This window comes from Apium graveolens, chromosome 11 (genome assembly GCF_009905375.1).
Source record: "Apium graveolens cultivar Ventura chromosome 11, ASM990537v1, whole genome shotgun sequence".
In the NCBI taxonomy this organism is placed as follows: domain Eukaryota; kingdom Viridiplantae; phylum Streptophyta; class Magnoliopsida; order Apiales; family Apiaceae; genus Apium; species Apium graveolens.
In genome coordinates, this window is record NC_133657.1 from 201,407,259 (window position 1) to 201,434,656 (window position 27,398).

Genomic DNA, 27,398 nt, shown 5'->3' on the forward strand with positions numbered 1-27,398 from the left:
ATTTACAAAATATGCAAAACGAGGGCAAGTTAATTAGAATATAAATAATAATATTTTAATATATATATATAGGTGGTAATTTTTTTTTGTCTATAAAAATAATATATATTATTTTTTAATTTTGATAAAAAAATGAACAATCTAAAATATTTAATACATATTATATTATTTGTCTTAATATAAACTCACATTTATATCGATCAAAGTCAATTTTAGTAGTTACAACAATTTTAACAAACAAAAATACAAAATTAGCGAGCACTTTACCCGTACTTGAACTTAAATTGTGATCATCTTAATATAATTAATATTTAATTTAAAGAATCGTTTGTATCATGCGATTTCATCCCACTTAATGGTAAATGAGAGATAAATATGATACATATTTATTGAAATCTCATTTTTATTCATGATTAAAATTTATGATCCAAACAGTCTCTAAACTCTTTTAAAATAGACACGTATCTGCAAAAAGAGGTATTTAAACTAAATAATTTTGTTTGCTTTTTTATAAATCTTATTTTTTTATTTTTTCATTTGATATTACTTATTATAATGTTAATATAAAATAAAATATGACATCGATATTTTAAGCCAATTATCTCTCGATCATTTTTTCGTATAACAAAGATCTTTTCATTATACCATAACATAAAAGATGTATAACAAAATTTTTTAATCTACGTCAAACATGATTAAGTTAATGATTATGTAATATATAACAAACAAATTTTAATTTAGGGTTAAGGGGCAAAAAACACCCTGTATTAAAAGGGTGAGAGCAAATAAGCCACTCTACTTTATTTTGATTTAAATAAACCCTCGTTATCAAAATGGTAGCTCAAAAAAGCCCCTCGTATCATATTTTATTAACCATGATTACTATTAATAAGAAATATAATAACATATCTAATTACTCTTCAAATTATTACATTAGAAATTTATATTTTTTTATAACTAGTTTATACCTAATGCACGATATGCTTTATTAATGTAATTTATAAAATTGATATATAAAAATTTTAAATTATTTTTTGAGGAAATTGAAAAATACTATTTGTAAATCCAATTCATTATACTTATTTTATTAACATTAGCGTGTAGACCGTGCGATACACAATTTTTAAAATTTACTTATTTTACTTCCTATATTTTTCCAATATTTTTATTATTTTTGATTGCTTGTTACAATATTCTTGCAACAATTATGCAAATATTAAGAAATTGAATTAAATTACTCTTTTTTTGCGATATATATTATTTAACTATATACATCAGAATATATAATCATATTCTAGCTATGATGCTATCATCCTATTATATTTTGATGTTTAAATAGATTATTATTCATAATTGATTAAATATATATTCATATTATATATAGGACTGTATTAGGATATTGTAGCATACCGTATTTGAATAATAGTAAAATAATGTAATCTACAATATATAATATATTGTATCGTGTTTCTTGAAAGAATCTAAATTTGATTTAAAAATATATAACCATGGTTAACAAAATATGATCATAAGGGCTTATTTGAACTCATAATTTAATGATGAAGGGTTTACTTGATCCTTTTAAAACTATAGGGGGGTATTTGCTCCACACACTAAAACACAAGGGCTTTTTTGCTCCTTAACCCTTTAATTTACGATATCAACTATCAAATAATTAATCTCACTCGACAACGTTTTTAAATACATAATTTGTAAATAATTTCCGTTTCACGCCGCTTATATCCTACTTATATATAAGATATAATTTGGTTCTACAAAAGTAATTTTTTTTCGTAGGTAACCCGCAGCCGCTACCGTTCGGGGCATAATCATAAATTCTCCTCCCGTGGTATTCGAACCTGTGACCAAGAGGATAGTTTTCTTCTATTTAACCAACTGAGCCAACCCTTGCGGATATCTACAAAAGTAATTTTATGTTTCACACTTCACAGAGTATGATGGGAAATATTCAGAGAAAGTGATTGTTATCTCATAATTTCAGATCGAATTTCTATTTTCAGAGAATATATATTACATTAGTTTAACAAATACAGTATGTGATCAATGAAGAACTAATAACATAATTTATTAATAAAATAAATTACTGAACACTGTTACAAATTGCGGATTTAAAATTTTAAACTATTATTGTTATGTTACTAAAAAAAGTATTAACTGCGTCAAATTATCAAGAAAAATGCTAAAGTTATCAAAAGCCTTCCATTTCCGAAAACGTCTCAGATATTGAGTTATCAACCTATCATTATGTTATTAGCTATTTTTGCCGTGCATATGAATTATATCAATAAAATAATGTCACTTATCATTCGAGAACAATTTTATACTCCCTCCGTCCCGCTGGGATGTTTACGTACACTGTTTGCACGTATTTCGAGATTTCAATAAGGTATAGTTTTATAATGTTTTTTAATTTTTTATTTTTTTTGAATAAAAGTTTAAACATGAAACCTTTTTTTAGAATTTTTTTTATTTTTAAAAATATTATGGAAGTATACATTAAATGAGCATTGAAAAACGTGCCGAAAAGTAATGTAAAGAATCCAGTGGGACTGAGGAAGTAATCATTTTTAAGTTACTTAACATTACTCAATTATTAGGTTCTTAAATGTTCGGCGTGCATATGAATCACACCAATAAATTGATGTCACTTGTCATTCGAGAACAATTTTGTGATCATTTTCGAGTTACCGAGCTAGTTAATTATCAATTAAATTTATATCTTGTTGACCTGAAACATAAATTCTAGTATATTTAGGAAACACTATCTTTATTCGTAATTCACAATTTTTACTAAAATATGATAAATTTGTACTCAATCAATAACAGGATTAACTTAATATTGCATTTATCTTCTTTTTTTTAAACTGTTTTATTATATTTATGGTAATTAAATTCACGTACAAACGGTAACGACGTGGTCAAATTTTTGACCTCTTTTAGAGAAATCAAGAGTTAGACCACTGATATTTGTGTGCATGTGATCAAATTTATCTAGTATTCGCATGTGCCGGACCCGACGAACCAAATTTATTTCCAACAACTTGACGTGTTTGTTTTATTCCGAATATTTAATAGAATAACTTTACAAAATATGGACACATGTTTGCGTTTATGAAGCCACAGAACTTTACAATTGACACAGAACTTTACAACTGACACTCCGAATATAGATGTTTTGAGTTTATGAAGCCACATTTCACAGACTGTGCTGTACTCTTGCTTGCTAGCTTTTATTCTTTGGCCAAAAGCATAGTTTGTTGCCTTCTTTGAGAAACCACAATCTTTGGCAAGTTTTCTGAAAGTGCCAAGCTGCGAATATCCATCGGGTAGGAGTCCAACGGGTAAGCAGCCACGTACGATCTTAATGCACTCGCTTTATTAGCGTGTTCTGTTGTATGAAATTCATCCCAGAAAATGTAACTATCCCGGTTGCTGCACGGAGGTAGGTTTGGTTCACACTGTCCTTTTCCGAAGCTAAGTGAAGCTGTGCAGCATGGAGTGCTTATGACCGAAATGTCTGAAATTTTGAGAAAATGCGATTAGAGAGAAGAATCGATTATTAGGAGTTATCCCACATCGTTTATGGGGGAGGCAGATTGCTAGAATATAAGAAGTCAGATAACTCTATTAGTATGAGGCCCAGCGGACAATATCATACTAATGTGAAGTTAGGTCAGCTAAGCAAAGCCCAACATCAATTTCTGAAAGAATTTTGTCAGCAAAAATGAAATTTTTTACGATGAAGACGAATGTAACATACCAGCAGAAGTAGGACTTTCCAGAGAATGATTAGTACTATTGATGTAGATGAACATTGCATCCGCGAGATTGCTATTGAAGTCGTCAACAAGTGGCTTAATTCGTTGGTTGAATAATGCAACTGCTTCGTTGATCTTGTCGACGCACCCTGATGCATCTGCACCATATATCGAAATCTCTGCTGGGGTACAGCCTACGAGACCGAGTCCAAAAATGGCAACTTTTCTAGCTCCGTAATTGTATAAAATCTACAAATACCAGAAACATTACTATTAGGATAGGAGACATGATGCATTTATGAAATTGAATCGAATGGATTGAAATTGAATTTTAGACATTATAATTCAGTAGAAACTGGTAAATTTTAATTATCATTGTATAAAGAATCGTATGCTACCTCAAGCTGTCTCGAGTACTGTCGAATAAGGACATCTGCATATTCATCTGGTGTATACAGCCTGCTTGTAATGTACTCCTTAGGCATGAAGTAGTTGTTGATGTAGTCATTACTTCCCATTCCAACTGTGTAAAGGCACTTGCTTAAGTACTCTTTCGTAAAACTTATGTTCCCCTGTAAACCAATGATTCGCAAAACTGTAATGCCATGATTAAGCAACTGTTGATCTAAGCTAATCCGTCCTCCCTGTGTGAGAAAACACAAATCATCGACATCAGACTAGTCGTACATTCACTGGTAGTCGATCGTCTACAGACTACAGTTGAATTACTTTGTGCTTATAATGTTTTTTAAACAATTTAGGCTATATTTACCAGGTTTCTTCCGGTCTCTGCACGAATTCCAGCTCCTCCAGATCCATAATTTACCCCTTTCAAGATTTCGGAGCCTTTTGCAGTTACGAAGGGTGGAGTGTAATCAGAAAAACCTAGAAGCTTCCCTGTGATACACATTTTTCATGTTCTTTTAATTAGACATTTCAAACAGATAAGACTCTTAAGCTAAATCATAAGGACTAAATCGAACTTTTGAAAGAACTACATGGTGAAAATAGAAATACCTAGAACATCTGCACTGGTTTCACCGTTGCTGAATCTTCCGGTTGCAATTCCTCCAGGAAAATCAATGCCGTAGGGAGGATAGTTCACTTTAGCCTCAGTGACAAGGCCATTGTTATTGCCATTGTCTACTATCGAGTCCCCGAAAATGAAGTAACAGGGGACTTGTGGCTCAGAGCTAACAATCACTATTTGTAACTTCAAAATCATGAATATGATCAAGAAGCATGAGTTGGCAACAGATGCCATTGAGGAAAAACTAATTATTTGTGCAATGAAGAATGTTGGTGCCTAGAAAGTAGAACAAAGCAGCACTTATAAACAAAGAAACAGAACAATGACTATTCAACATTTCGATTAATGACCGACTGATGAAATTAAATTAATTTCCAACTAACTGCAGACCCCAATTCCCAACTGTCAAACGTCAATGTATTTCGTACAGCAAACAGAATCTCAGTTGTGCTAATCTTTTAGTACGGTTACTTGACGGAGAATTTGTTTACTCCCTTCGTTTCAAAATACCTGTCCACCTCGACATTGTACACGTATTTTAAAGTGCATTGACCATGTAACTACGTAAATTATGATTTAATCTGTTTGTCTCTCATCAGGTTCTACTTAAACCATGTATCCTACCTAACATACATGCGTGCCCCATTTTTGTGAAATCGTTTTCCTCGTGCCTATAATAGAACATTAGTTGTAAAATTTTTCATTTTTGATTAATCATTTGAGCAAATTGTCGATAAGGAAAATAAAAAACGTGATCGGACTGATATCAGAAAGATAACGATGTGTCTGTTCGAGGAGTCTCTATTTGTCATCCATTCATTATCTACCACACAATTAGCTAGGTACTTTGGATTGGATTCAGAGAGATCTGCATTGCAACTCTTAGCAGTACAGAACACAGAGATAATGCAGATCACAACAATGGTTACTGCATTCGAAAAGTCCTCTCCTACAAAGGTTGGGTTTTTTGTAACCAATCAGAGGCCAGAGAATTCCGGTCAATCATAATCCAATAAATAGTCAAGTAGTTAAACTAATCATGTTTTGTCTACCGTACCAACCAATCAAAAACTAGATAATTTCAAATAAGTTCTATATGATCGTTTTGTAATATCCTTTTTAATAAAAAATTTATATTAATTGTAAATTATAATAAAAAAAGTGAAGGTAAGTAATCAAAAAATACTTCGACTAATATTATATTTAACCTAAAATAATTAGTATTAATTGATATAGATATAATTAGTATTAAAAAGTAGACAATTTCTTCTTCTTTTTTCGTAAATAAAATATTATACAGTTTCAACCAATAATATAAGAGAAAATTATGAAAAAATATTTCACAATATAATTTTTAACACAATAGACTTATAAAATGAAAATTAGTATTAATTATAAAATGTAAAATTTATATTATTATTCAGAAGAAAAAAATTAAAATAATTTATGAACTACATCTATTAGGAGCCTTAAAATGAGTGTCAAACTCTCATCACCCAAGGTAAACGTCTTGGGGACATATGATGTACTATATATATATATAAAGGTATAGACATGTATTAAATCATTAAAATATTACAGAATACCACTATGTTTTAAAAATGCTACAAAAAATTGAAATAATGCTAATCTAACGTTAGTAACTAAAAAAATATGAACCTAACATTAGTGAGAAAAAGAAAAAAAAATTATAATTGAATGGTAAGTTCCTAAAAATACGATAAGTTGGGTGATGAAAAAATTCATTTTCCCAAAATTTATTTCTACAAGTATGATTGTCATACATACATATATGGAGACTGCGAATAGTTGATTTTATTATAAAATCTCATCTTATTTTGTAAAATTTTATTTCAAAAAATATAAAATCTTATTCTAATATATCATAATAATTATATTTGAGCACTACAAAAAGTCCATCTCTTAAAATTTGAAAAAATATTGGTTTTTAATTTAATTTTACTGTAAAATAAATTTGAATAACTGTGATTATTATTACATAAGCACCTTGAACTATTTCATTAATTTTCAATAATTTTTGTAGCAAATAATTTGTGCAACTTCATTTTTTGAAGGTAATAATTCAAATTTATAATTTCATATCATGAAAAAATAAAAAATTATGTATAACTAATAAACATCTATATGATGGTTGAACTGAGTTCTTCATAAATTTTCATACATATGTAGGCCAATGTTGTAATTCTATCTAAGATAGTTCTTCTTAAATTGTCATGCGGATGTACATTAATAGAGCCATATATATTTATGTGTGTTATAATATGTATGTTATATATTTTTATAAGATGGTCATATATATGTAGCCATTGTTTCGAACTTTATACGAGAGAGTATTTGTTGTGGAATAAAAATTAGAGTGCATTAGTTATTAATACTAAGATTTGTGAGCTTTGAGCTTTAATGGTTGCTCCTGCATTCGGGACTATCGGTCCTTACAAGATGCCTACGTATCTTTTTGTGGTAGAGAATTAAGCCAAAAATGTAGTTATAAGTTGAGGGGTAGAGCCCTTTATATAGAGGTGAGTCTAGGGTTAGACTTATGTTGGGAGACTTGATGGACAAGTTTCCAACTTAGATGGTAATTAAGAGTCCTATAAGGGAAGAAACTCCAGAACCTTCTGTGTAGGACTTTGAGTTCGTTTTGGACACATGTCTCTGCCCTTCCAGCCGTGTTGGGCCAATTCCGTGAACAACTTATGTTCGTGGACCTTGACGACCTCTGCTGGTGGGCTTTGACGACAGGGTCCGTCTCAAGTCTGCTATGAGCTTAGACCAGAAAGGCCTGTACCGGACGTTGGACAAGAAGTCTAAATGTAATTAATGTGATATTTAATGTGTCTTTATGATGTATTTTCTATCAATATCATTTGCCCCCCAACTTCCGGGAATATTGCTCGAGTTTTCGTGGAAGTTATAATGGTCTTTTCGCGACTCGGTGTACTTTTGGCCCTTCTCGGGTATCGGTCTTCATGGGTGTCGGCTCTTCAGGGATGTTACCGTTTTATCGTAAAGTGTGGAGTGACCTACACGTTTACAATGACTTATATAGTGCGAATATACACAGTTTAGGCCTTTACACAGGCTAATTGGATAGTGTTTAACACTAAACCATCTTAATCGGGACTAAAAAATGAGCACTTATCATCCCTTAATCTTCGTCAAGGTTAATTACAGGGTAAAAACTGATAACAAGCCCTATTCGGGGCTAATCGGCTATAATCAGGGCTAATTTCCATGTATAAGCTGCTAACTAGGTTTAAAAGAGCCTAATTTTAAGCTAGAATGCACTAATTGGCCTTAATCGAGGCTAATCTGCCCTAATTGGGGCCAATTTATTTTAATCAGGACTAATTAGTATGCATAAGATACTAATTATCCCTAATTCACACTAATCACTTGAGTGAATAGGTTAAACGACGCTAATTGGGGCTAATTTCATCACACGAGTCACTAATCCCCCCCAATTCGGGTTAATTACTATATACACTAATCGGCCCTAATCGGGGTTGGTCTCACTAATCGCCATAATCGGGGCTAATCTTAAAATCCTGAAAATTTTAATTTTTTTTGAATTATTTGAATTTTCCCTATTTTTGCAAAAAATTTCAAAAAATTTCGCATGGGGTCGCCGGGACTTTGCAGGACTTCCTGCAGGGCATCCTGCAGGGCAGCCTGCAGGAGGTCCTGCTCGGCCCCAAGGCTTCATTGCAACCTGCTCGGCCAAGCCTGGTTGCTAGGGGCAAGACCTCCTGTCCCCTACTGGCCAGGGGTGTTTGTCCCATTTTTTTTTGCAGAACCTTCTATCAGGACTCAAGCCCTTCATGTATTCTGCTAGGCTTTTCTTGCTCTTGATCATCCATGTAATTAATCTCATTGGGGTCCTAGAGTCCCTTGTGGTTCTTCTATCCTTGTTTCAGTGAACGTGTTATACTCATTATACTGAACATTTTGTACTCATTCTACTAAACATTCTGTACTCTATTGAACTTGTTCGAACTTGTTTTACAGGTTGTTCTATACTCTAACGAACTTGTTCTCGTAGACGTTCTAGTCTTCACGAAACTTACTTCCACTGAGATTTATCATTTCCAAGAAATTTTTCAAGAGATTTCACATGAGGGTCTCCGAAACAACTTCAAAGGCCTCAGGGCTCTCCTACAAAGGCCCCTAGCCGGCCTCAAGGCTCCATTTGTAGCCTGGTCGGCCAGGTCTGCTCTTGGTAGGCCTTGGGGCCACTCTCAGGGTGGTCTTGTCGGCCGGAAGGAAACGTTCTCCGAACTTGCTACAGTGAACGCTTTATTCTTCACGAAACTTATTTCCGTGAACCCTCTGGTCTTCACGGAACTTGTTCTCACTAACGCTCTGATATTTATGGAACTCGTTCTAGTGGACGTCCTAGTCTTCGCGAAATTGTTTCCGTTGAAGGAAAACCTTTTTTACGAATTTGCAAAAACTTTTACAGGAGGGTCTCCAGAACATCTTTGGAAGGTCTCAGAGCTCTCCTACTGAGGCTCCTGGTTGGCCTCAAGGCTTCATTTGTAGCCTGGTCGGCCAGGTCTACTCTTTGTAGGTCTTCATGGCTCTCCTACAGAGGCTCCTGGTTGGCCTAAAGGCTCTATTTATAGCGTGGTCGGACAGGTCTGCCCTTGGTAGATCTTGGAGCCCTCCGTGTTATCCTACAGAGGTCCTGGTTGGCCTCAAGGCTTCATTTGTAGCCCGGTCGGCAACCCGACTCTTAGTAGGTCTCGGGGGTCTCTTGTAGGGTAGTCTAATCAGTTATGAGGAGAACGTTCTGTTCCCGTACTCATGAGCACTCTGGCCTTCACGAAACTTGTTCAGCTGAGAACCTAATATTGTTCTAATCCTTATAAGCTTTGCTAATCATGGTGATTAGCGTAATAAGCCCTTAGCTAAGACTAATGACTTGTATTTTTCCTCAGCCAGGCTTTTTTTGGGGGACTGATAAGATAAGCAGTGTCCTACATCATTTTCTTCGTTCATTATGTCGTCCCTTCTACTTTTTTGATCAATTTTCTCCACCATTTTTTGGTGTTCTTTCGAGAGGTACCTGCTAACGCGAACCAGACAGAGTTACGACTTGCTATAGCAAGTACTGTTTCCCTATAAAAGAAGATGAGAAGTGTTCCTTTTCATTCGCACTTTCATTTCTCAACTTCTCAAATTTTCTCAAGCCTTTAACAAGCTCTCAACTTTTCAAGATTTTCAAAGATATCTCAAGGTCAAGGTCCTAGCAGATCTTTTGTCTCCATGAAGGAGGCTATGCACAAGAGGGCTACAATTTGATCTTTGCAAGGTATAGTTTTTGTTTCCCCTTTCTCTATTAATCGTTATTCTAACAGTCTGAAGAGCATGCTGGATGAAAGGGCAGATGAGTAACCAAGTACTGTCTACTTTGATGCGTTACACCACATGAGTATGCTTCGTGAAGAGGATGTTGAAGAGATCAGGCCGGGTTACCCTTGGCCCGAATGATTATAGGTTCGTAAGGCTAAGACTAGTGAAAAGGCTTGCAATCTCAGTCCCTAGAGACTATTTGTATACAAGGCAGCCCTGAAGTCCGGGCTAAGGTTTCTACCACACCCCTTTATCCCGAGGCTTCTGGCCAAGCTCAAGATCCATCCATGTCAGTTTTACCCCAACGAATGGGCTTTTATCATTCTCTTCATAGTGAGGTGCCACGACTTGGGCATCCCATTGAGCGTAATAATGTTCCGAAGCATCTTCATGATGAAAGCTTCTCCTCTGAACAAACCTGGCTGGGTTGTGATACAATATAGACCTCATGTTCCTCACATAGTGAACATGAGTTCTCTTTTCTTGACTCAAACCATAACTGGAATAAGAAGTTTATGATCTTGGAATGGAAGGATGGAGACTGGGGGGTGTACTTCAGACGTGAATTCAGCAGTCCGATTGACAGTTCTCACTACATTCTCAACCTTTCGGATGATGAGCTTCTTTCCCATGACCTCCTTATTGATGATGACGGGAGAACCCCCTTTTGGGAGTTCGTTACGGAAACTAAGCTCGTCGAGGCTAGCATTAGAAGCCTCTCTAAAGAGGGTATTTATTTTTATTCTACTTCAATTTTGTACAAGTTTATTCTTATATCTATCTTCTTTTCATCTTATTACAGCTGTTGAGGCTCTTGATGCCATGTCCAATAAGAGCGACGTGGTCACGGGAAGAATGGCTCGGGATGTAGCCAAGCAAGTGAACCGTGTCCCTAAGATTCATGCTTTCCTTGAAATATGTGGATCCGTCCAGAAGTGGACTAAAGACTTTGAAGGGAGTGCAAGAATCCCTTGGAAATTTTTTTGGGGTATCTCCACTAATGACTCGGTGCTTAGCAGTCCGGGCTTAGCCCTCGAGTGGTTGAAGAACTGTGTTACTTCTCTCGACCTTCTATTTGTCTCATATAGTGAGAAACTACTTGAAGCCGAGATGCTGGGGGATGAAGCCTTGTATCAGGTGCATTTTAACTTAAATAAACTTTCGTTTAAGTACACTTTTTTTAGAATTTGAAAATTTTTATAGGAACCAACCCTATAGGGATTCTGCTTAGTCAAAAGGGCCCATTTCATGCTAGTCGGCCAAGGCTGGTCGACCTAGGGGCAGGATCCTCTACAGGCCAAGGGTGTCTAGTCGGCCAGGTCTGGTGTTTGGGGACTCAGCCCTTTTGGCTTAAACTTTTTATAACTCCATTTTATGTTCTCCTTGTCAGACCAATGCTTACTTCGCTGTATCATCTACTCAAAGTATGAAGATAAGAAGTGACTATACAGTACTGCAGTCCATAATGAACAAGATGAAGATCTCTTCGGATGAGTGGGAGTCCAAAGCTCACGAAGCGGAGGGCAAGATTGCTGCCTTGGAGGGGAAGTGCTTTAAAGTGGAGGAGAAAAGGAAGAAGGAGTGGAAAGAGCTCGTGGACTCATACCATAGATCCTCGTGATTTACTAAGATGATGGATGAGCACGACGGTGAGATGCGCACTATTAACCTAGCTTTAGGTTGGAAGAGGGGAGTGAAAGATGTTCATGACATGTATCCCGACGTGGTCGACCCGGGTCTCGTCTCATGCCCCTGCGAGTTACCTGTTATGGACCCATCCGGAAAGGCCTCCAGGTCTGTGCCTGAGACTCCCCGCATGCGGTCTCAATCCAATTCCAACCGCGGGGTTTCGGTTCCAATGGCAAGGCCCCTTCGGGTAGCCCCAGCTCCAAAGCATCCCTTTTTGGGAGAATCAGGGGGCCGGTTGCAGGTAGTAGCAACTCTTCCTCCGAGGCAGGTTCGGATGAGGAAGAGGATGAGGAAGAGGGGAATGACGAGGAGGAGGGCTCTTCAAAAGAGTGATTGTTATGGCCTTGCATGGCTTTGGTTGCTGCATGTGGCTATATTTTCAGACTTTGTTTATTTGGATTATATTTACTTGTACCCTATTGGTCCTTCGGGACTTAACTTATATCCTTCGGGATCCTAATCTATGCATTCTGTTTGATTTTGTTTCATACTTGTGTTTTATTTTCGGCATTTGGTCCTTCAGGACTTGCATTCTTTAGATGCTTGTACTTAAATAAATTGGTAGAAAAGATGATAAAAATAAACTTCCATTAATAGATAATATCTCTGAGAAACGGGTTCAACCCTTACATAAAAGGGTTTCGTCGACCTTATTCATAAACTTAATACTAAGTACAAGGATAATATCATAAACTTCCTAAACATGATAAACCATCAGGTTTGAAGCGTGCCAAGTGTGGGGCACTTCGTCACCGTTCAGGGTCTCCAACTTGTAGGATCTAGGGATGGCAATCGGGTCAGATCGGGTATTGCAGAATCCATATCCAAACCCGAAAATTTTATCCATACCCGAACCCGAAAAATACCCGAAAATGAATACCCGAACCCGATCCATCAGATTTCGGATCAGATTCGGGTATATGCGAAACCCAAAATTTTTTGAATTGAATATTCATACCCGAAACCCGAACCCGAAATCTGAAAATTTGTATAATTATTGATATTGCAAGTGCTTGGGATCGAACACGCGACTTGTAGAGAAAAAGTTTTAATGTGTCATGTTCAACCACTCCACCACATCATTAATTGTGTTATTATATGTATAGTTAATATTTAAAAAATCAACTCAATTGATACCTAGTTTTTTAGATTTATTACTAAAACATGTTTTGTTAACCTTATAAACCTTATCACCCATTTAAATAATTGAATAATTATATTTCATTAAACTTTATAATTAGTTAATTTTCAACATAAATATAAAAATATATGTTCTAAAAATTATATAATAATATGTATAAGGTAAATTATAGAATATATATATTATATATATAATATTATAATGTGTAATATATAAAATTCTAATATTATATATATAATTAAAATATATATGTATATATTTAATAATTCGAGTTTTTTTCGGATTTCGGGTTCGGATCGGGTTCAGATAGCGTTTGGGATTTCGGATCGGGTTTCGGATCGGTATACCTAATATCCAAATCCAAAAATTTCCGAGTTTAAAAATTAAATCCATATCCAAATCCGAATCCAAAAAATCGGGTTCGGTATATCCAAAATTTCGGGTTTCGTATCGGATATCCGTCGGATCAGATTATTTTGCCATCCCTAGTAGGATCCTCGTCCTAATGTCTTCCTGACCTTATAAGGCCCTTCCCAGTTAGGGCCTAGTTTTCCTCTCTCCCCGACTCCCGATGCCTCAATCTTCCTTAGAATCAGGTTTTCTTGCTGAAAGAACCTTTCTTTAACCTCTCTATTTTAATAGAGGGAGGCTCTTGGTTGATGCTCTACATTGCGGGCATTGGCCTCATCTCTGACCTCGTCAATGAGCTCGAGAGAGAGTCTCATATCTTCTTCATAGGTCTCTGGTACATTAGCTTCGATCCTAGGGGATCCATGTGTGATATTTGGGGCACCATGACCTCGACTCCATAATCCAGCATGAATGGGGTAGCTTCAATTGCTACTTTGTAGGTGGTGCGATATGCCCATAGTATAGGAAGCACCTCATCTGCCCAAATGTTCCTTGAGCGCTCGACTCTTTTCTTAAGTCCATCAAGAATGATTCTGTTAGCAACTTCCGCCTTCTCGTTTGCATGTGGGTGTGCAACCGAGGTGAAGTGAAGCTCTATGTTGTTATCCTCGCAATACTCTTTAAATTCTGTATTATCAAATTATCGCCCATTATCCGTGACAAGGATGCGTGGGATTCCAAATCCGCATATCATATTTTCCCAAAAAAATTGGGCAATTTGCTTGGCGGTTATCTTGATTAGTTCCTTAGCCTCAATCCTCATTGTGAAGTAGTCTATGACTACCACAATGAACTTCCTCTGTCCCGATGCTACATGGAATGGTCCAAGTATATCCATTCCCCACATAGCAAAAAGGATGGGTGTGTTGATAGATATAAGCCTCTATGGGGGCTATCTTACTATTGGGGAGTGCCTCTGGCACCTGTCACATTTCTTTATATAAGCCTTTGCATCGGCTTGCATAGTCGGCAAGTAGAATCCCAATCGAGTTATCTTATGAGCGAGGGACCTGTCCCCCAAGTGTTGTCCAAAAATCCATTCATGGGATTTTTTAAGCGCCTCCTCTAATTCAAGAGGTCTCAAGCACTTCAGGTATGGAATAACAGAGGACCTTTTATAGAGAAGGCCTTTAATCAACGAATATCTCAATGCTCTCATCGACAGCTTGTGTGCCTCCTGGGCATCGTTGGGGAGCCACCCAGTCTCAAGGTGGGTTTTGATCGGATCTATCCAACAACTTGCCATACCAACCGGTGCTATCAGATTTATGACATGTATAGTGGGGGTTTTCAGGACCTGGAAGTAGATATTTCTTGGATAGTTCTCGATTTCGAACGAGGCGAACTGGGATAGGGCATCAGCCGTAGTGTTCTTCTCTCTCAGAACATGTTCTGCGTATCATTCATCAAACTGAGTCAATATTCCTTTCACGACTCTCAGGTATTTGGCCATAGTATCATCTTTGATCTCAAACTCTCTATTGACTTGAGTAACTATAAGTCTTGAGTCTTCACAGACCTTCAGGTTTTTGGCCCTCTTCGGCTCTAGCCAAGCCTAAGACGGCTATCAATGCTTCGTATTCTGCTTCGTTGTTTGTAGTTGGGAGGTCCAACTTCAAAGCATACTCAATCATGAACCCACCAGGGCTTTGCAAGACTAGGCCTGCACCACTAGATTTTATTTTGGACGCTCCGTCAAAATGGAGAACCCAATACCCTTTCAAGGCCATTTCTTTACCCTTCTTTTTCTCTCCTCCTTCTGGGGTTACTATCTCTTTCCCCCGACTTCTTGGTCATTAATGGTGCATTCGACCATGAAGTATGCTAAGGCCTGAGCCTTGATAGTCATTCGAGGCTTGTAATTGATATCAAATTCTCCTAATTCAATTACCCACTTGATGAGCCTTCCACTGGCCTTCGGGCTATGAAGAATGTTCCTCAAGGGTTGGTCTGTCAGGACTTCGCTCTTGTGAGCCTGGAAGTATGGTCTCAACTTTCTCGATACTGTGATGAGGGCGAGTGCAAACTTCTCTGTGGTGGAGTAATTCAAATCTTCTCCGTGGAGCACTTTGCTTACATAGTATACAGGCTTCTGGAGTTTCTGTTCTTCCTTTATGAGGACTGCACTCATGGCTTATTCAGATACCGCTAGCTACAGATAAAGGGTGTCCTCCAGACTTGGTTTGGCCAACAACGGGGCTTTAGTCATGTATTTCTTTAGTTGTTCAAAGGCCTCTTGGCTCTCATCTGTCCATTCAAAATTCTTCACCTTCTGAAGGATTCTGAAAAGGGGCAGACATTTGTCTCTAGACTTAGAGATGAACCTCCCTAGAGCTGCAATTCTTCCTATCAGCTTCTGAACGTCCTTGATGGAGCGTGGTGGCTCCATGTCCAGGATGGCTTTGACCTTGTTGGGGTTGGCCTCTATTCCACTCTTAGAGACCATGTGACAAAAATTTTCCAGACCCAACACCAAAAGCACACTTACTGGGGTTTAACATCATCTTGTGGTGCCTTAGCATTTCAAATGCCTCTTCGAGGTGACTAATATGATCGACCTTACTTAGGCTTTTGACTAACATGTCGTCAACATAGACCTCAATGGTCTTCCCAATTAGATGGGCAAATATCTTATTTACCAACCTTTGGTAAGTAGCTTTTGCATTCTTAAGTCCAAAAGCCATAACAAGATGACAAAACACACCAAAGTCAGTTATGAAAGATACCATGTGGGTCTCATCCTTGTACATTTTAATCCGATTGCAACCGATGAAGCCATCCATAAAACTTAACATCTCGTGCCCAGCGGTGGCATCGATCAGGGTATCAATCCTTGGTAGGGGTAGCAGTCCTTAGGACAAGCATCATTCAAGTCAGTGAAGTGGATGCACATCCTCCACTTCCCATTGGCCTTCTTGACCACTACGGGTTGGCCAACCACTCATGAAATTGCACGTCCTCTATGAATCCAGCTTCTAGGAGATTCTCAACCTCCTTTTTAATGACTTCCAACCTATCAGGGGCATAAGTTCTTTTCCTCTTCTTCACAGCCTTCCGAGTTGGGTCGACGTTCAGCTTATGAGTTATGAGGTTCAGATCAATCCCATGTATATCAGCTGTTGTCCAAGCAAACACATCACTGTTCTTTTATAGAAAAGTGGTCAATTGGCCCTTCAATGGCTTGCCTAATGATGCTCCAATATACGTGACCTTTTCCGGGTCTAAGGAGTCTAGGAGAATCGGGACTAAGTCCTCTGCCGGCTTTTCTCGAAGTTCTTCATTCTCACGGACATCCATGTCTTTTATGGGGAGTACCTGCCCTCTAGTTCCATTAGGACTAAGTGCTGCAACATAGCAACTACAGACCATTTTCTGATCTCCTTTTGCCTCTCCAACACTGTTCCAAGTTGGGAACTTCAGTACCATGTGGTAGGTTGAAGGCACGGCCTTAAACGCATGGATCCTTGTTCTACTCATGATGGCATTGTGAGTAGAGGCTGCCTTAACAACCTGAAAGGTAAACATTTGCGTGGCCTCCCTAGACTCTTCCCCGATAGTTACGGAAAGTTGTATTGCTCTTTCGACTTTGCATTCCACGTGGTAAACCCGTAGATGGGTGCGTCAGATGGAGTTAGTTGAGAATCATTGTAGCCCATCTTTATAAATGTGTCATGGAAAAAAATATCCACGGAAGCTCCATTGTCCAATAGGACCCTCATAACAGGATAATTTCCAATTAACGGAGTGATAACCAGAGGATCATCCTGAGGAAATTTCAAACCTTCAAGGTCTGGGTCACCAAATTCAAGCGTCATCTCTGACTTCAACGCTTAGACGGTTCTCTAACCATGCTCATCACCTCTCTCGTATAAGGTTTTTGAGAGTTCCTTAGAGTCCCAGCTGCTGTAAGACCTCCTGAGATCGTATTGATTATTGGCCCTCGAGGCTGTGGGTTGCGATCCCTGTCGTTACCCCTTCGATCATCATCTCTTTGGTCATTGTCTCTTTTCTGGCCTCTAGCCTCTCACCTCTGGCGAAACGTCCGAACTTTCCTCTTCGGATCAGATACTCAATTTTATCCTTGAACTATCTACAATCATCAGTATCATGACCAACATCTTTGTGGTACCTGCAGTATCGACCCTTGTCTCTTTTGTAGGGGTCTCCTTTTAGTGGCTTCGGCCATTTGAACTCTTTGTCCTTCTCAATTTCCATAAGGATTTGGCTCCTTGGAGCTTTCAACCTTGCATATTCAGTGAACCTTGGTTGCTAATTCTTCTTAGAAGAGGAGTCAGAGCTTTTGCCAATTCGAGGATACTTGTCCTTGGCATCATACTCTTGATCTCTCTTCCGCTTCTTATTTCCAGCGGGTTCATTACTCACAGCTGTCTTCTTCATACTTTTCGGCCCTTTCCTGGAGCTGCAACATGCTTTCAGGAGGGCATTTGGCAAGGGACATCTTAGAGAACTCGTTCCTAGTCCATTGATATAGGGCCATCATAGCTCCTTATCGTCAAGATCAGGGACCTTCAAAGCCTCCTTCGTGAATCAGTTCAGGCAGTCTCTCTGGGACTCATTTGCTCCTTGGACTATGCCCATGAGAGAAGATGAACTCTTTTTTTGTACTATGCCACTTAAAAATTTCTTGATAAAAGTTTGGCTCAAATCTTTGAAAGATCCTATAGAGATTGGGGGCAGACGGTTGTACCATCTTTGAGCCATACCCAATAGGATTTGAGGAAAGGCCCGTCACTTAATAGCGTCGTTCATGGGCTGTAGCAACAGGGCGTTAGGGAACGTCCTGGCATGATTAGCAGGGTCACCAGGACCACATATGCTTTGATAATGGGCATCTTGAACTTCCTTGAGATACGGGCTTTTATGATCTCTTCTGTGAATGGTGGGTTTGGATCATCAGGATATCCTAGGGGCATCAAATCACTTGGATCAGCTCTTGGGGCAACAACACTTCTTGGTATTGGAATATCGAGGTCTATGATCGGAGGAATATCTCTTTGACTCACAATAATTGAAGGTCTTGGGGTTATGTGCGCCTCCATGTCGCGCTTCAGCCATTGGATCTCAGCTTCATGAGCCCTGATTCTCTCCGGGACATCTTGGGGATTTGTCCCTTAAGTGCTCCTGGGTCGCTGGTTGGTATTAGGCATCGGCTCCTTACTAGCACGCCTCCTCCTTAGAGCGACCTCATCGTCCGATGATTCGGAGTCACTGTTAGAATAGGGTCCAAAAAATTCTCGATCTTCTGGAATAGGAGACAAGCCACGTATGTATTGGGGTGTCTGCCCTTGTGCTTCGCTCCAATTAAAGTTTCCACATTCTCGAACCTCGAGGTATAGAGGCATCCCGTAAGAGGGGGGTTAGTGGTCATGATCATTGAGTGTTCATACCCCACAGGTTGGGGGTTCACAGGTGCATGTAACAACATATATTGGGGATTCATCCCTAGAGAAGCCGGGGGATTCGTCCCTTGTGGCTGAGCCTCTGTTGCCCCTACCGGGGTTCCTCCTTGGGTGGAGGCATAGGTTGAGTGTGGTGGTACCTCTACCACTGATGCGATTGTTCGCGATGGGACATGACTGTCTGTTCCACTATTGTTTCCACTCCGTGTGTTCACCATGGTTGTTATAGTCTTCCCACATACGGCACCAAAGATTGTGGAATAAAAAATTAGAGTGCTTTAGTAATTAATGCTAGGATTTGTGAGCTTCGAGCTTTAATGACTGCTCTCGCGTTCGGGACTATCGGTCCTTGCAAGATGCCTACGTATCTCTTTGTGGTAGAGAATCAAGCCAAAAACGTAGTTCTAGGTTGAGGGGTAGAGCCCTTTATATAGAGGTGAGTCTAGGGTTAGACTTGTGTTGGGAGACTTAAAGGACAAGTCTCCAACTTAGATGGTAATTAGGAGTCCTATAAGGGAAGGAACTCCAGAACCTTTTGTGTAGGACTTTGTGTTCGTTTTGGACACATGTCTCTGCCCTTCGAGCTGTATTGGGCCTAGTCCATGAACAACTTATGTTTGTGGACCTTGACGACCTCTGCTGGTGGGTCTTGACTACATGGGTCGTCTCGAGTCTGCTATGAGTTTAGACCAAACAGACATGTACTAGACCTTAGACAAGAAGCCCAAGTGTAATTAATATGACATTTAACATATTTTTAGGATGTATTTTCTATCCATATCAGTATTTTTTTAAAATTGGCTTAGTAAATTATAACAAAAAATACTAGGAATATGACGAGGAATTTTGTATAAATATTAAGTATAGAAAAATTTTGTTCATAAAAATTTTAAACTGATTGCCATGACACTTGAAAAAACATCACAAAACCACATTTCACAAATGGACATTCATAAGTGGTCACAAAGTTAGCCTGTATTAAGTTGTATCATTGAAGAAATTAAAGAGTACATATTCAAAAGCTGACTTTCATAAATGGCCAGTTTTATATATGCCGCTTCAAGCCTTACTTCCTCATTCCAAAGTTATCCTATATTAATCAGAAGAAAAAAGATGTAGCAGCAAATATTTGGCAAGTTCTTTTGTTAATTTCACGGATCTTAAAAATATTTTGTCATTATTGTTCATCAATATTAAATTTCAATTCCTCTTTTTTTCTTAGATTTAATTTTATAATTATTTCTTTAGTATTTTTGCACATATCAGAAATATTTTTTTAATAAATTATTTCATTATTATCAAATAAATTTTATATCGGTGTGTAGCACGAGTAAGGTGCCAGCTAGTTTTAAAAACGTTTATTAATGCGGTACATAGGATTCACAGTTCAGATTTAAACGCTTATATGTAGATAAAACGCGGTATGGAAGATTAAGAACACATCTTGCAGGGTGACTTTTGAGCTATTAAGTCTGTACTTCCAATTTTGTCTCCTAATTCTGAACTTTTTAATGTATATGATATCTTAATGTTATGATCACAACTAGTACAGTAGAAATTTATGTATGTTTTGCAGTCTCTGCATCTCTGGTACTGCAGGTACTTGATTGATTCGAATTCGATAAATTTTTCCAAGTACTTATCATTTCTGATTGATAAATGTTCTTGGTACTTCTATGTGAATGAAGAATATTATTACAGCTCAATAAGCACTTGTTTTGAAGGTGATAAATATTTCATCCAACACAACTTTTCCACATGCATTACCAAGAGGCAATAATTTTGTCAGAATACAATATGATTTATCGAAACAGATGATACATTTGCTCACATTCCAAAACAATGCAAAGATGTTTAATATTAGTATGGCAAGTATGTGCGCATATATTTTTGTGTACACACTCAAATAAATTTGAATTTATAATGTAATATTTATAGGTATAAGGTCTTCACTCTCATCAGAGCTGAGCCAGACGGCGGATGTCATACGGATATGAATCCGTTGGCGACTCTGCAGCATACGATCTCCGTCCTATGACGATATTAGCAGCTTCTGTGGGATGGAATGCATCCCAGAAAACATGTTGATCCCTATTAGCACAGGGAGTTTGAAATGGAAGACATGTAATTTGGCCATTGTTTCTGCCTACACCGCAACACCCTGCATTGGTAACGGTAAAACCTGAAAAAAAATTTGTATATTACGTTACTGAAAACGTCTTTTTACAATAACGACATACTGAAAATTGATGTGAATATAAGAGCCGATGGTGCTAATATTTTACCAAAAACTGCGGGACGAGAAATCAGATCCTGGAAAATCCCATAGGCATTGATGTAAGTGAACCTCGAATCAGGCTGATTTTGGTTGAGCTCATCAACCAGTGATATAAGCCCTCTGTTGAAGATTTCATTTGCGACATTTATTCTTTCGACACATGTTGAACCATCTGGGCTGTTTTGTGCTAGTTCACTTGGGCTGCACCCTACCTGTCCTACTCCAATTAGCGCGAATTTTCTTGCTCCATAGTTGTACAATGTCTGCAGTACAAACAACCTCGATCTCAACTTATAGTCATATTAACCGTAAATTGAACTTATGATTTGAACTAAATTATGTACCACTAGCTGCTGCTTGTATTGCTGGAGAAGAACATCTGCATATTGTTGAACATTATATCTGCGGCTAGTGGAGTAAAGTTGTGGCATAAAGTAGTTATTAAGATAATCATTGCTTCCTAATCCGATCGAGTAAATGCACTTGCTTAGATAATCTCCTGCTGAATTTTCATCCCCGAGTAGATTTACCACTTGAGATACGGTGTTTCTGTAATTATTTACCTGTCCACCGAAACTAATCCGTCCACCCTGTAACAAAGAAATTGCTCATGTAGTCATGTTATTTTTTAAAACAACCGAATTTAACGTTGCTGCAAAAATGATCAAGTACCAGTTGCTGCCCAGTTTCTTCTCTGATTCCAGCAGCTGCAGATGCATAATTCACTCCCCTGAGTATGTCTTGGCCCCGTGCCTGTGCATAAGGTCTGATGTAATCGTCGAACCCTAAAAGCTCAGCTATGGTGTACGAAAAAAACTATTAGATTCCTTCTGAGTTATACAGTTAAGAATGTAATTACATGAAAAATGAAAAATCAAAGTACGCATACTGCATGCACCATGATTATGCAGTGGTTGCTGCAAATGTCGAATTTAGGTAAATTCTCAAAAACAGAAGCTTAAAAATTTACAAATGACAAGTGCATACTACAATGGCAACTATATGTTACTCCGTTACTACTGTTTAGTTACTTACCAATGACATCAACCGTAGTTTTACCATTTGAAAACCTTCCGCTAGGTCCAGCAGGAAAATCGATACCATAAGGCAAGTAATTAGCTCTTGCTAATGATGCGATTTGATTATTGTTACCATTGTCGACCAACGAATCTCCGAAAATGAAGTAACAGGGAACTTGAGGCTGAGCCATAGCCCCACTGTGAAAGTTCAGCACAGTTATCATGCACAAACATAACCATTTTTTCATCTCAAAACCCATGTTCACAAATGGATTGTGACAATAGGTAAAGACTACAAGAGTACTCAAAGCCTTTAAGTTGGTATATGTAAGTGTAGATAGTATGTGATATGTGCATGAGACTTGAAGCTTGGACATGACTATATATATAGTTAGGAATGAAAATAATATGTGTAAATAATTATTTTACAGTTGAGAAGTTTGTTAGGTAGCATTAATTTCACGCGGAGATAATATTGTATAATTGCGCAGTAGCCAAAGACCATTTCTGGAGGTGTTATTAAGGACAAACAGATGTTCATCAAGTTCACAGGCCCAAACTCAAGTGTGGAGATTCTAAACGTAGAGTTTGTGTAAACCGATGAGTATTTTAAGTTCTCAAGTGTCAGAGATTCTAAACGTAGATATTGTCCGTCTATAATCAGGATCTATCGCGAAGATAGACATAGGATTATGCATTCGAATGGTTGAGAGAAATGAAGTTGTTAGAATACTAATAGTAGATCCTGAAAGGGTATACGTCTAATACCTTGAGGTTTTAGAGCCATTTATCTCTTAACATGGTATCATACCGGTGAGAGGACTCAGGTTATAGATGGAAAACACTTAGATTAATGCATGCCAACAACAAAACCAAGTCGGATTTAGATGCTCATGCTCATATTTCGCTATTAGGGTCCCCGGAGTGTTAAATTTAAGCAGATTTTAGGCTTAATCACAAAAGTACTGACTTTGCAAATGCAGCCTTCTGACAAAATTTCATATTCATTATACAAGACAAAGCATTTAACTTTTTTATCAAGCAATTAAAAGAAGACAAAGCATTGAAAACTAGGCATTGAAATCATAGCACGAGAGATGTTTTTTCTAGCAAGTGAGTTTACTGGTCAGGTAACTTCATGCTTTTTTAGTAGCATGAAAATGAAGACACAGAAATAGTTACTCATGAATGAAAGACTGCCTATTTATGAAAGTGTTCAAATTTACTGTATTCAGTAAAACACTTACTGAGCTCAGAGTTCATTTTCATGCATTACAGCTAAGATTTCATTTTCCTCTACAAAATCATTGAACTCTTTTCTCCTAGAGTAGGTGGTGAATGCAAAATAATCCCCAGTGACAGAGAGAAAATTATATTTTGACTCTCTGGAAGGTTACTCTGCATGGGAGAGTGAGGTTGAGGTTGACTCCATGCCGGTTTAAACTCTTTTCTCCTAGAGTAGGTGGTGAATGCAAAATAATCCCCAGTGACAGAGAGAAAATTATATTTTGACTCTCTGGAAGGTTACTCTGCATGGGAGAGTGAGGTTGAGGTTGACTCCATGCCGGTTTAAACTCTTTTCTCCTAGAGTAGGTGGTGAATGCAAAATAATCCCCAGTGACAGAGAGAAAATTATATTTTGACTCTCTGGAAGGTTACTCTGCATGGGAGAGTGAGGTTGAGGTTGACTCCATGCCGGTTTAAATTCTGGTTCCGTCACTGCATGTAGGCGCCATAATGAGTCATAATGTTATAATGAGTCATAATGTTTCTAATGACACTGATGAGTAATAATCCAACTGTATCTACATTTTCATGTGCGAGTGAAACAAGAAAATGCTAGTTCGAGAAAGAGCAGAAAGATATGGCTGCCAGCATGTGATCCATTTTTTGAAGTGTTGAAAACAATAGAGCAGTTTCCGGAATAAAGCATTGATTGAAAGGAGGGGGCTTCTGAGATGTATTACTCCTATGAACCTTATCGTCATTCAATTCTATTGTCCCAAAATTGATCAATTTTAAAAGGATAGACGATGGTCCCATGAGCAAATCTAAAGTAGTTGTTCTGTATTTAATCATCTCCATCCCTTGTAGTCTATTTCGCTTTCTTTAGATAATGTGTATTGACTTTTTTGGTGAAAGAGAGAGAAGATATTGATTAAGAAGTATTTATTTAATGATACTTTTTATGTTATTTAAAATATGGTATATACAAAATTTTGTATATGATATAATGAATTTAATGACTTTTATGATTTTTTGTACGAGTGCACATATTTTAAATCAAACTGAAAATTAAGAATTAGATATGTCAAATTGTTAATAAAAATTATTTTGTAGAGTAGTCTAAGCTTCGAATTCAAATAACAATATAAGTAACTCTTAATTAAAATATTATAATCGAAACACATGATTTACCTACTTGGATCATATATATCTATAGTTTTTTCGAATCCTATTCACTTGAAAAAATTCATGAACCTACTTATATTAAAACTTAGTTTAGTGGTTTAAATTATCCAAGAAAGCTATTTAATGATTTCACATGTCTAACTAATGTAAATATTTATTTTACTAAAATTAAATTACAATATATATTCGAGAATAATTTTTCAGATATACTTACTTATTGTTACAAAATGTAAATAATAAAGTACTAAAAATTAATATAAAATAATTAATAATAATTATTAAAAAAAAAGATATATGATCTTTTTAAAATTCAGCCAAACGATGACTCTATAGCCTATATACGAGGACAAAAGGCAAGTCAAGCAGGCATATAATATATTTTTCGGTCACATTTTAAGTGAGTGCGAGATAGTCAAAATTAGGCGCAATTTTAAGATAATCACATGAAATAAGGAAGATAAGAATAAATAGCTATAATTCTTAAATGTGTGGTTGTAAAAATTATAATAAATATTTTAAAATATAAATCCCTTTAACTTTTACGCACTTTAAAATGTATAAAAATTATAGTTCCGCATAATTTTTTATAAAAAAATTCTTGAATTAAAATTTAGTCTGTATACTTTTATTACAAAAAAAATATAATTTTTTTATTTGTGAAAATATCCTTTTTATCAAAGTGAGTACTATAACTAGTAGGTTGATTTAGTTTGATGTTTGTTACAAATTAGGAGTATCGTCAAGAAGGAAGTACTCCCTCTGTTTCATTTTAATAGTCGCTTGACTTTTTTGCACTTATTTCTAGAAACTTTGATCGTATAGTTAAAATAATAATATTTTTTCAAATTTTCTTTTCTTGAATAAAAATATATAAGTTAAACTTTTATTTATAATTTTTTTTTAAAAAATAATAATTTTTACAATGCGGTCAATGCATTGAGATGTGTACAGAAAAATTTAGAGATAAATAAAAAGAAACGGAGGGAGTAAATAGTTTTGTGAAAGTCGAGAAGAGTGTTTAATGATGTATAGGGACAATGTGACCGAGCCAGATTTTGATCAGTTTTAAATGAGCAGAAAATAATCAAGACACGCTTAATAATCAGATCGCATTATGCCAGTACTGTGCTAGTAAGAATTTACAACCTGTACATACAAATGTAGTTCGGACACCCACATGGCATTTATGACCTTGTATTGACAAATTTAACACATTGAATGCTTTTACGTGACAACCAAGTCAATGCAGTAATATGCGGCCTAAGAGCAAGTCCAATGATGAGCTAAAAATAGGTGTAACTATTGCTATAATATAACACAAAAAAATGGTTTTTGGTGCTAAAATAATATCACATCTTCAATGATTGGTGCTATATCTTGTGCCAAATTTAACCAACTCTCAACTACCCTATTATTTTAAACATAAATTCAACCACCTACATTCAATATATTATTTTTTTATTCATTTCCCTCCACTTTTTTACTTTTTGATGAGGTGGCAATTATAGCTATTGCTATAGTTTGTGCTAAATATAGCACCAACTATTGCAATATGCTATTTTAGCACAAAGTTTAGCACACCATTGGAGTTGAATTTTTTTTATTTTGAGCTCTAATATAGATATAGCATAAGATATAGCTCACCATTGGACTTGCTCTAAGGTGACTAATACTTGTTCGCGACAAAAATAGTTTACGGCTGAGAATTTTTAAAATAAGTAACTTATAATTTAAAATAAATAAGTGATTTTTAATGATAAATAGATTAATACTTATAAATTTTATAAGTGTTTGGATAATTTTGCTTATATGGCATAATTTTTTTTACTTAAATAAAATAAAGTAAATAATTTTTAAATATAATTATCTTAATTCATGAATCTTAAATTAAATTAACATTTAAAAATATTTATTTTAAAATCAAAGTTAATGAAAAAGAGAAGTATCAAAATAAGTTAGAAAAAAAGTATTTTGGTATTAACATTAAATTTATCAGTTTATAAGTTAAAATTTTAACTTATAAATTAGGTCGACAAATATTCCTTGATAAGTTACTACAGGCTTATAAAAGATAAGCCCCTTATAAGTAAGATGCGAAACACACCCATAATATGACTACGGAAAAATGGAGAAAAGGAAAAGGTCATGAATATATAAAAAATTGTTATAAAATACCGGCTATAGTAACAATAAAAGAGCTGCTAAAAGAACTACTATATTTGATCGGAGAGAGAGCAAGATGAGTAAGAGCAGAGAAAGAATGCTCGGGTGCCATTCTCATTCACAAATTCAAGTTATATTTATAGCAAGTGAAAGGGGACATGTAATTAATTCATATGGTAACAATTCTACACCTAGAACTTAGCCTTACTATTACAATATTTGACCACATGGCAAAATCAATTCACAACACTCCCATTTGATTGTCATTGTGGTATGGATCATAGGCTGCCTCGTTAAAACCTTGTCAAAGAAAAACCCAGTGGGATAAAAACTTTGACGAAGGAAAAAAAGTACAATCTCCCCTTGAAAAACTAATCCTTCTCTGAATTTTTTTGAAACAAATTCTTGAGTCGGTGCATTCCAATCTTCTGTCGTAATTTCCCAAATGTTAAATTTGGTAATGATTTCGTGAATAAATCAACAAGGTTGTCACATGACCGAATTTGTTGTACATCAATTTCACCATTCTTTTGAAGCTCATGAGTGTAAAAGAATTTTGGTAAAATGTGCTTCGTCCTGTCTCCTTTGATATATCCTTCCTTGAGTTGATCAATGCATGCAGTGTTATCCTCAAACATAATGGTAGGACTTCTAGTGATATCTGATAATCCACATGATTC

The 27,398-nt window shown here is 36.5% G+C and overlaps 2 protein-coding genes across 2 annotated transcripts; both read right to left on the reverse strand.

The window, feature by feature from the left end:
• Positions 1-3,046: 3,046 nt before the first annotated feature.
• Positions 3,047-5,085, reverse strand: LOC141695105 (GDSL esterase/lipase At1g29670-like). The gene is made up of 5 exons (XM_074499361.1): positions 4,797-5,085; positions 4,552-4,676; positions 4,178-4,423; positions 3,782-4,028; positions 3,047-3,538 (listed from the first exon to the last, which is right to left on the reverse strand). Exons 1-5 carry the CDS (start codon positions 5,041-5,043, stop codon positions 3,252-3,254), a joined length of 1,152 nt encoding a protein of 383 aa, XP_074355462.1. The 5' UTR covers positions 5,044-5,085; the 3' UTR covers positions 3,047-3,251.
• Positions 5,086-20,626: 15,541 nt separating this feature from the next.
• Positions 20,627-22,499, reverse strand: LOC141696646 (GDSL esterase/lipase At5g45670-like). Its single transcript, XM_074500763.1, has 5 exons — positions 22,160-22,499; positions 21,797-21,921; positions 21,469-21,714; positions 21,132-21,387; positions 20,627-21,028 (listed from the first exon to the last, which is right to left on the reverse strand). Exons 1-5 carry the CDS (start codon positions 22,401-22,403, stop codon positions 20,805-20,807), a joined length of 1,095 nt encoding a protein of 364 aa, XP_074356864.1. The 5' UTR covers positions 22,404-22,499; the 3' UTR covers positions 20,627-20,804.
• Positions 22,500-27,398: the final 4,899 nt, after the last annotated feature.

Bases quoted from the DNA above. Each gene is read 5' to 3' on its own strand.
- LOC141695105 (XM_074499361.1), bottom strand. From the start codon at position 5,043: ATGGCATCTGTTGCCAACTCATGCTTCTTGATCATATTCATGATTTTG. The intron at 4,677-4,796 runs GTATTTCTATTT...TGTGTATCACAG, and splicing joins AACCAGTGCAGATGTTCTAG to GGAAGCTTCTAGGTTTTTCT. The intron at 3,539-3,781 runs GTATGTTACATT...TCAAAATTTCAG, and splicing joins GGAAAGTCCTACTTCTGCTG to ACATTTCGGTCATAAGCACT.
- LOC141696646 (XM_074500763.1), bottom strand. From the start codon at position 22,403: ATGGGTTTTGAGATGAAAAAATGGTTATGTTTGTGCATGATAACTGTG. The intron at 21,715-21,796 runs GTACTTGATCAT...TCTTTGTTACAG, and splicing joins AAGAAACTGGGCAGCAACTG to GGTGGACGGATTAGTTTCGG. The intron at 21,388-21,468 runs GTACATAATTTA...TTTGTACTGCAG, and splicing joins AATACAAGCAGCAGCTAGTG to ACATTGTACAACTATGGAGC.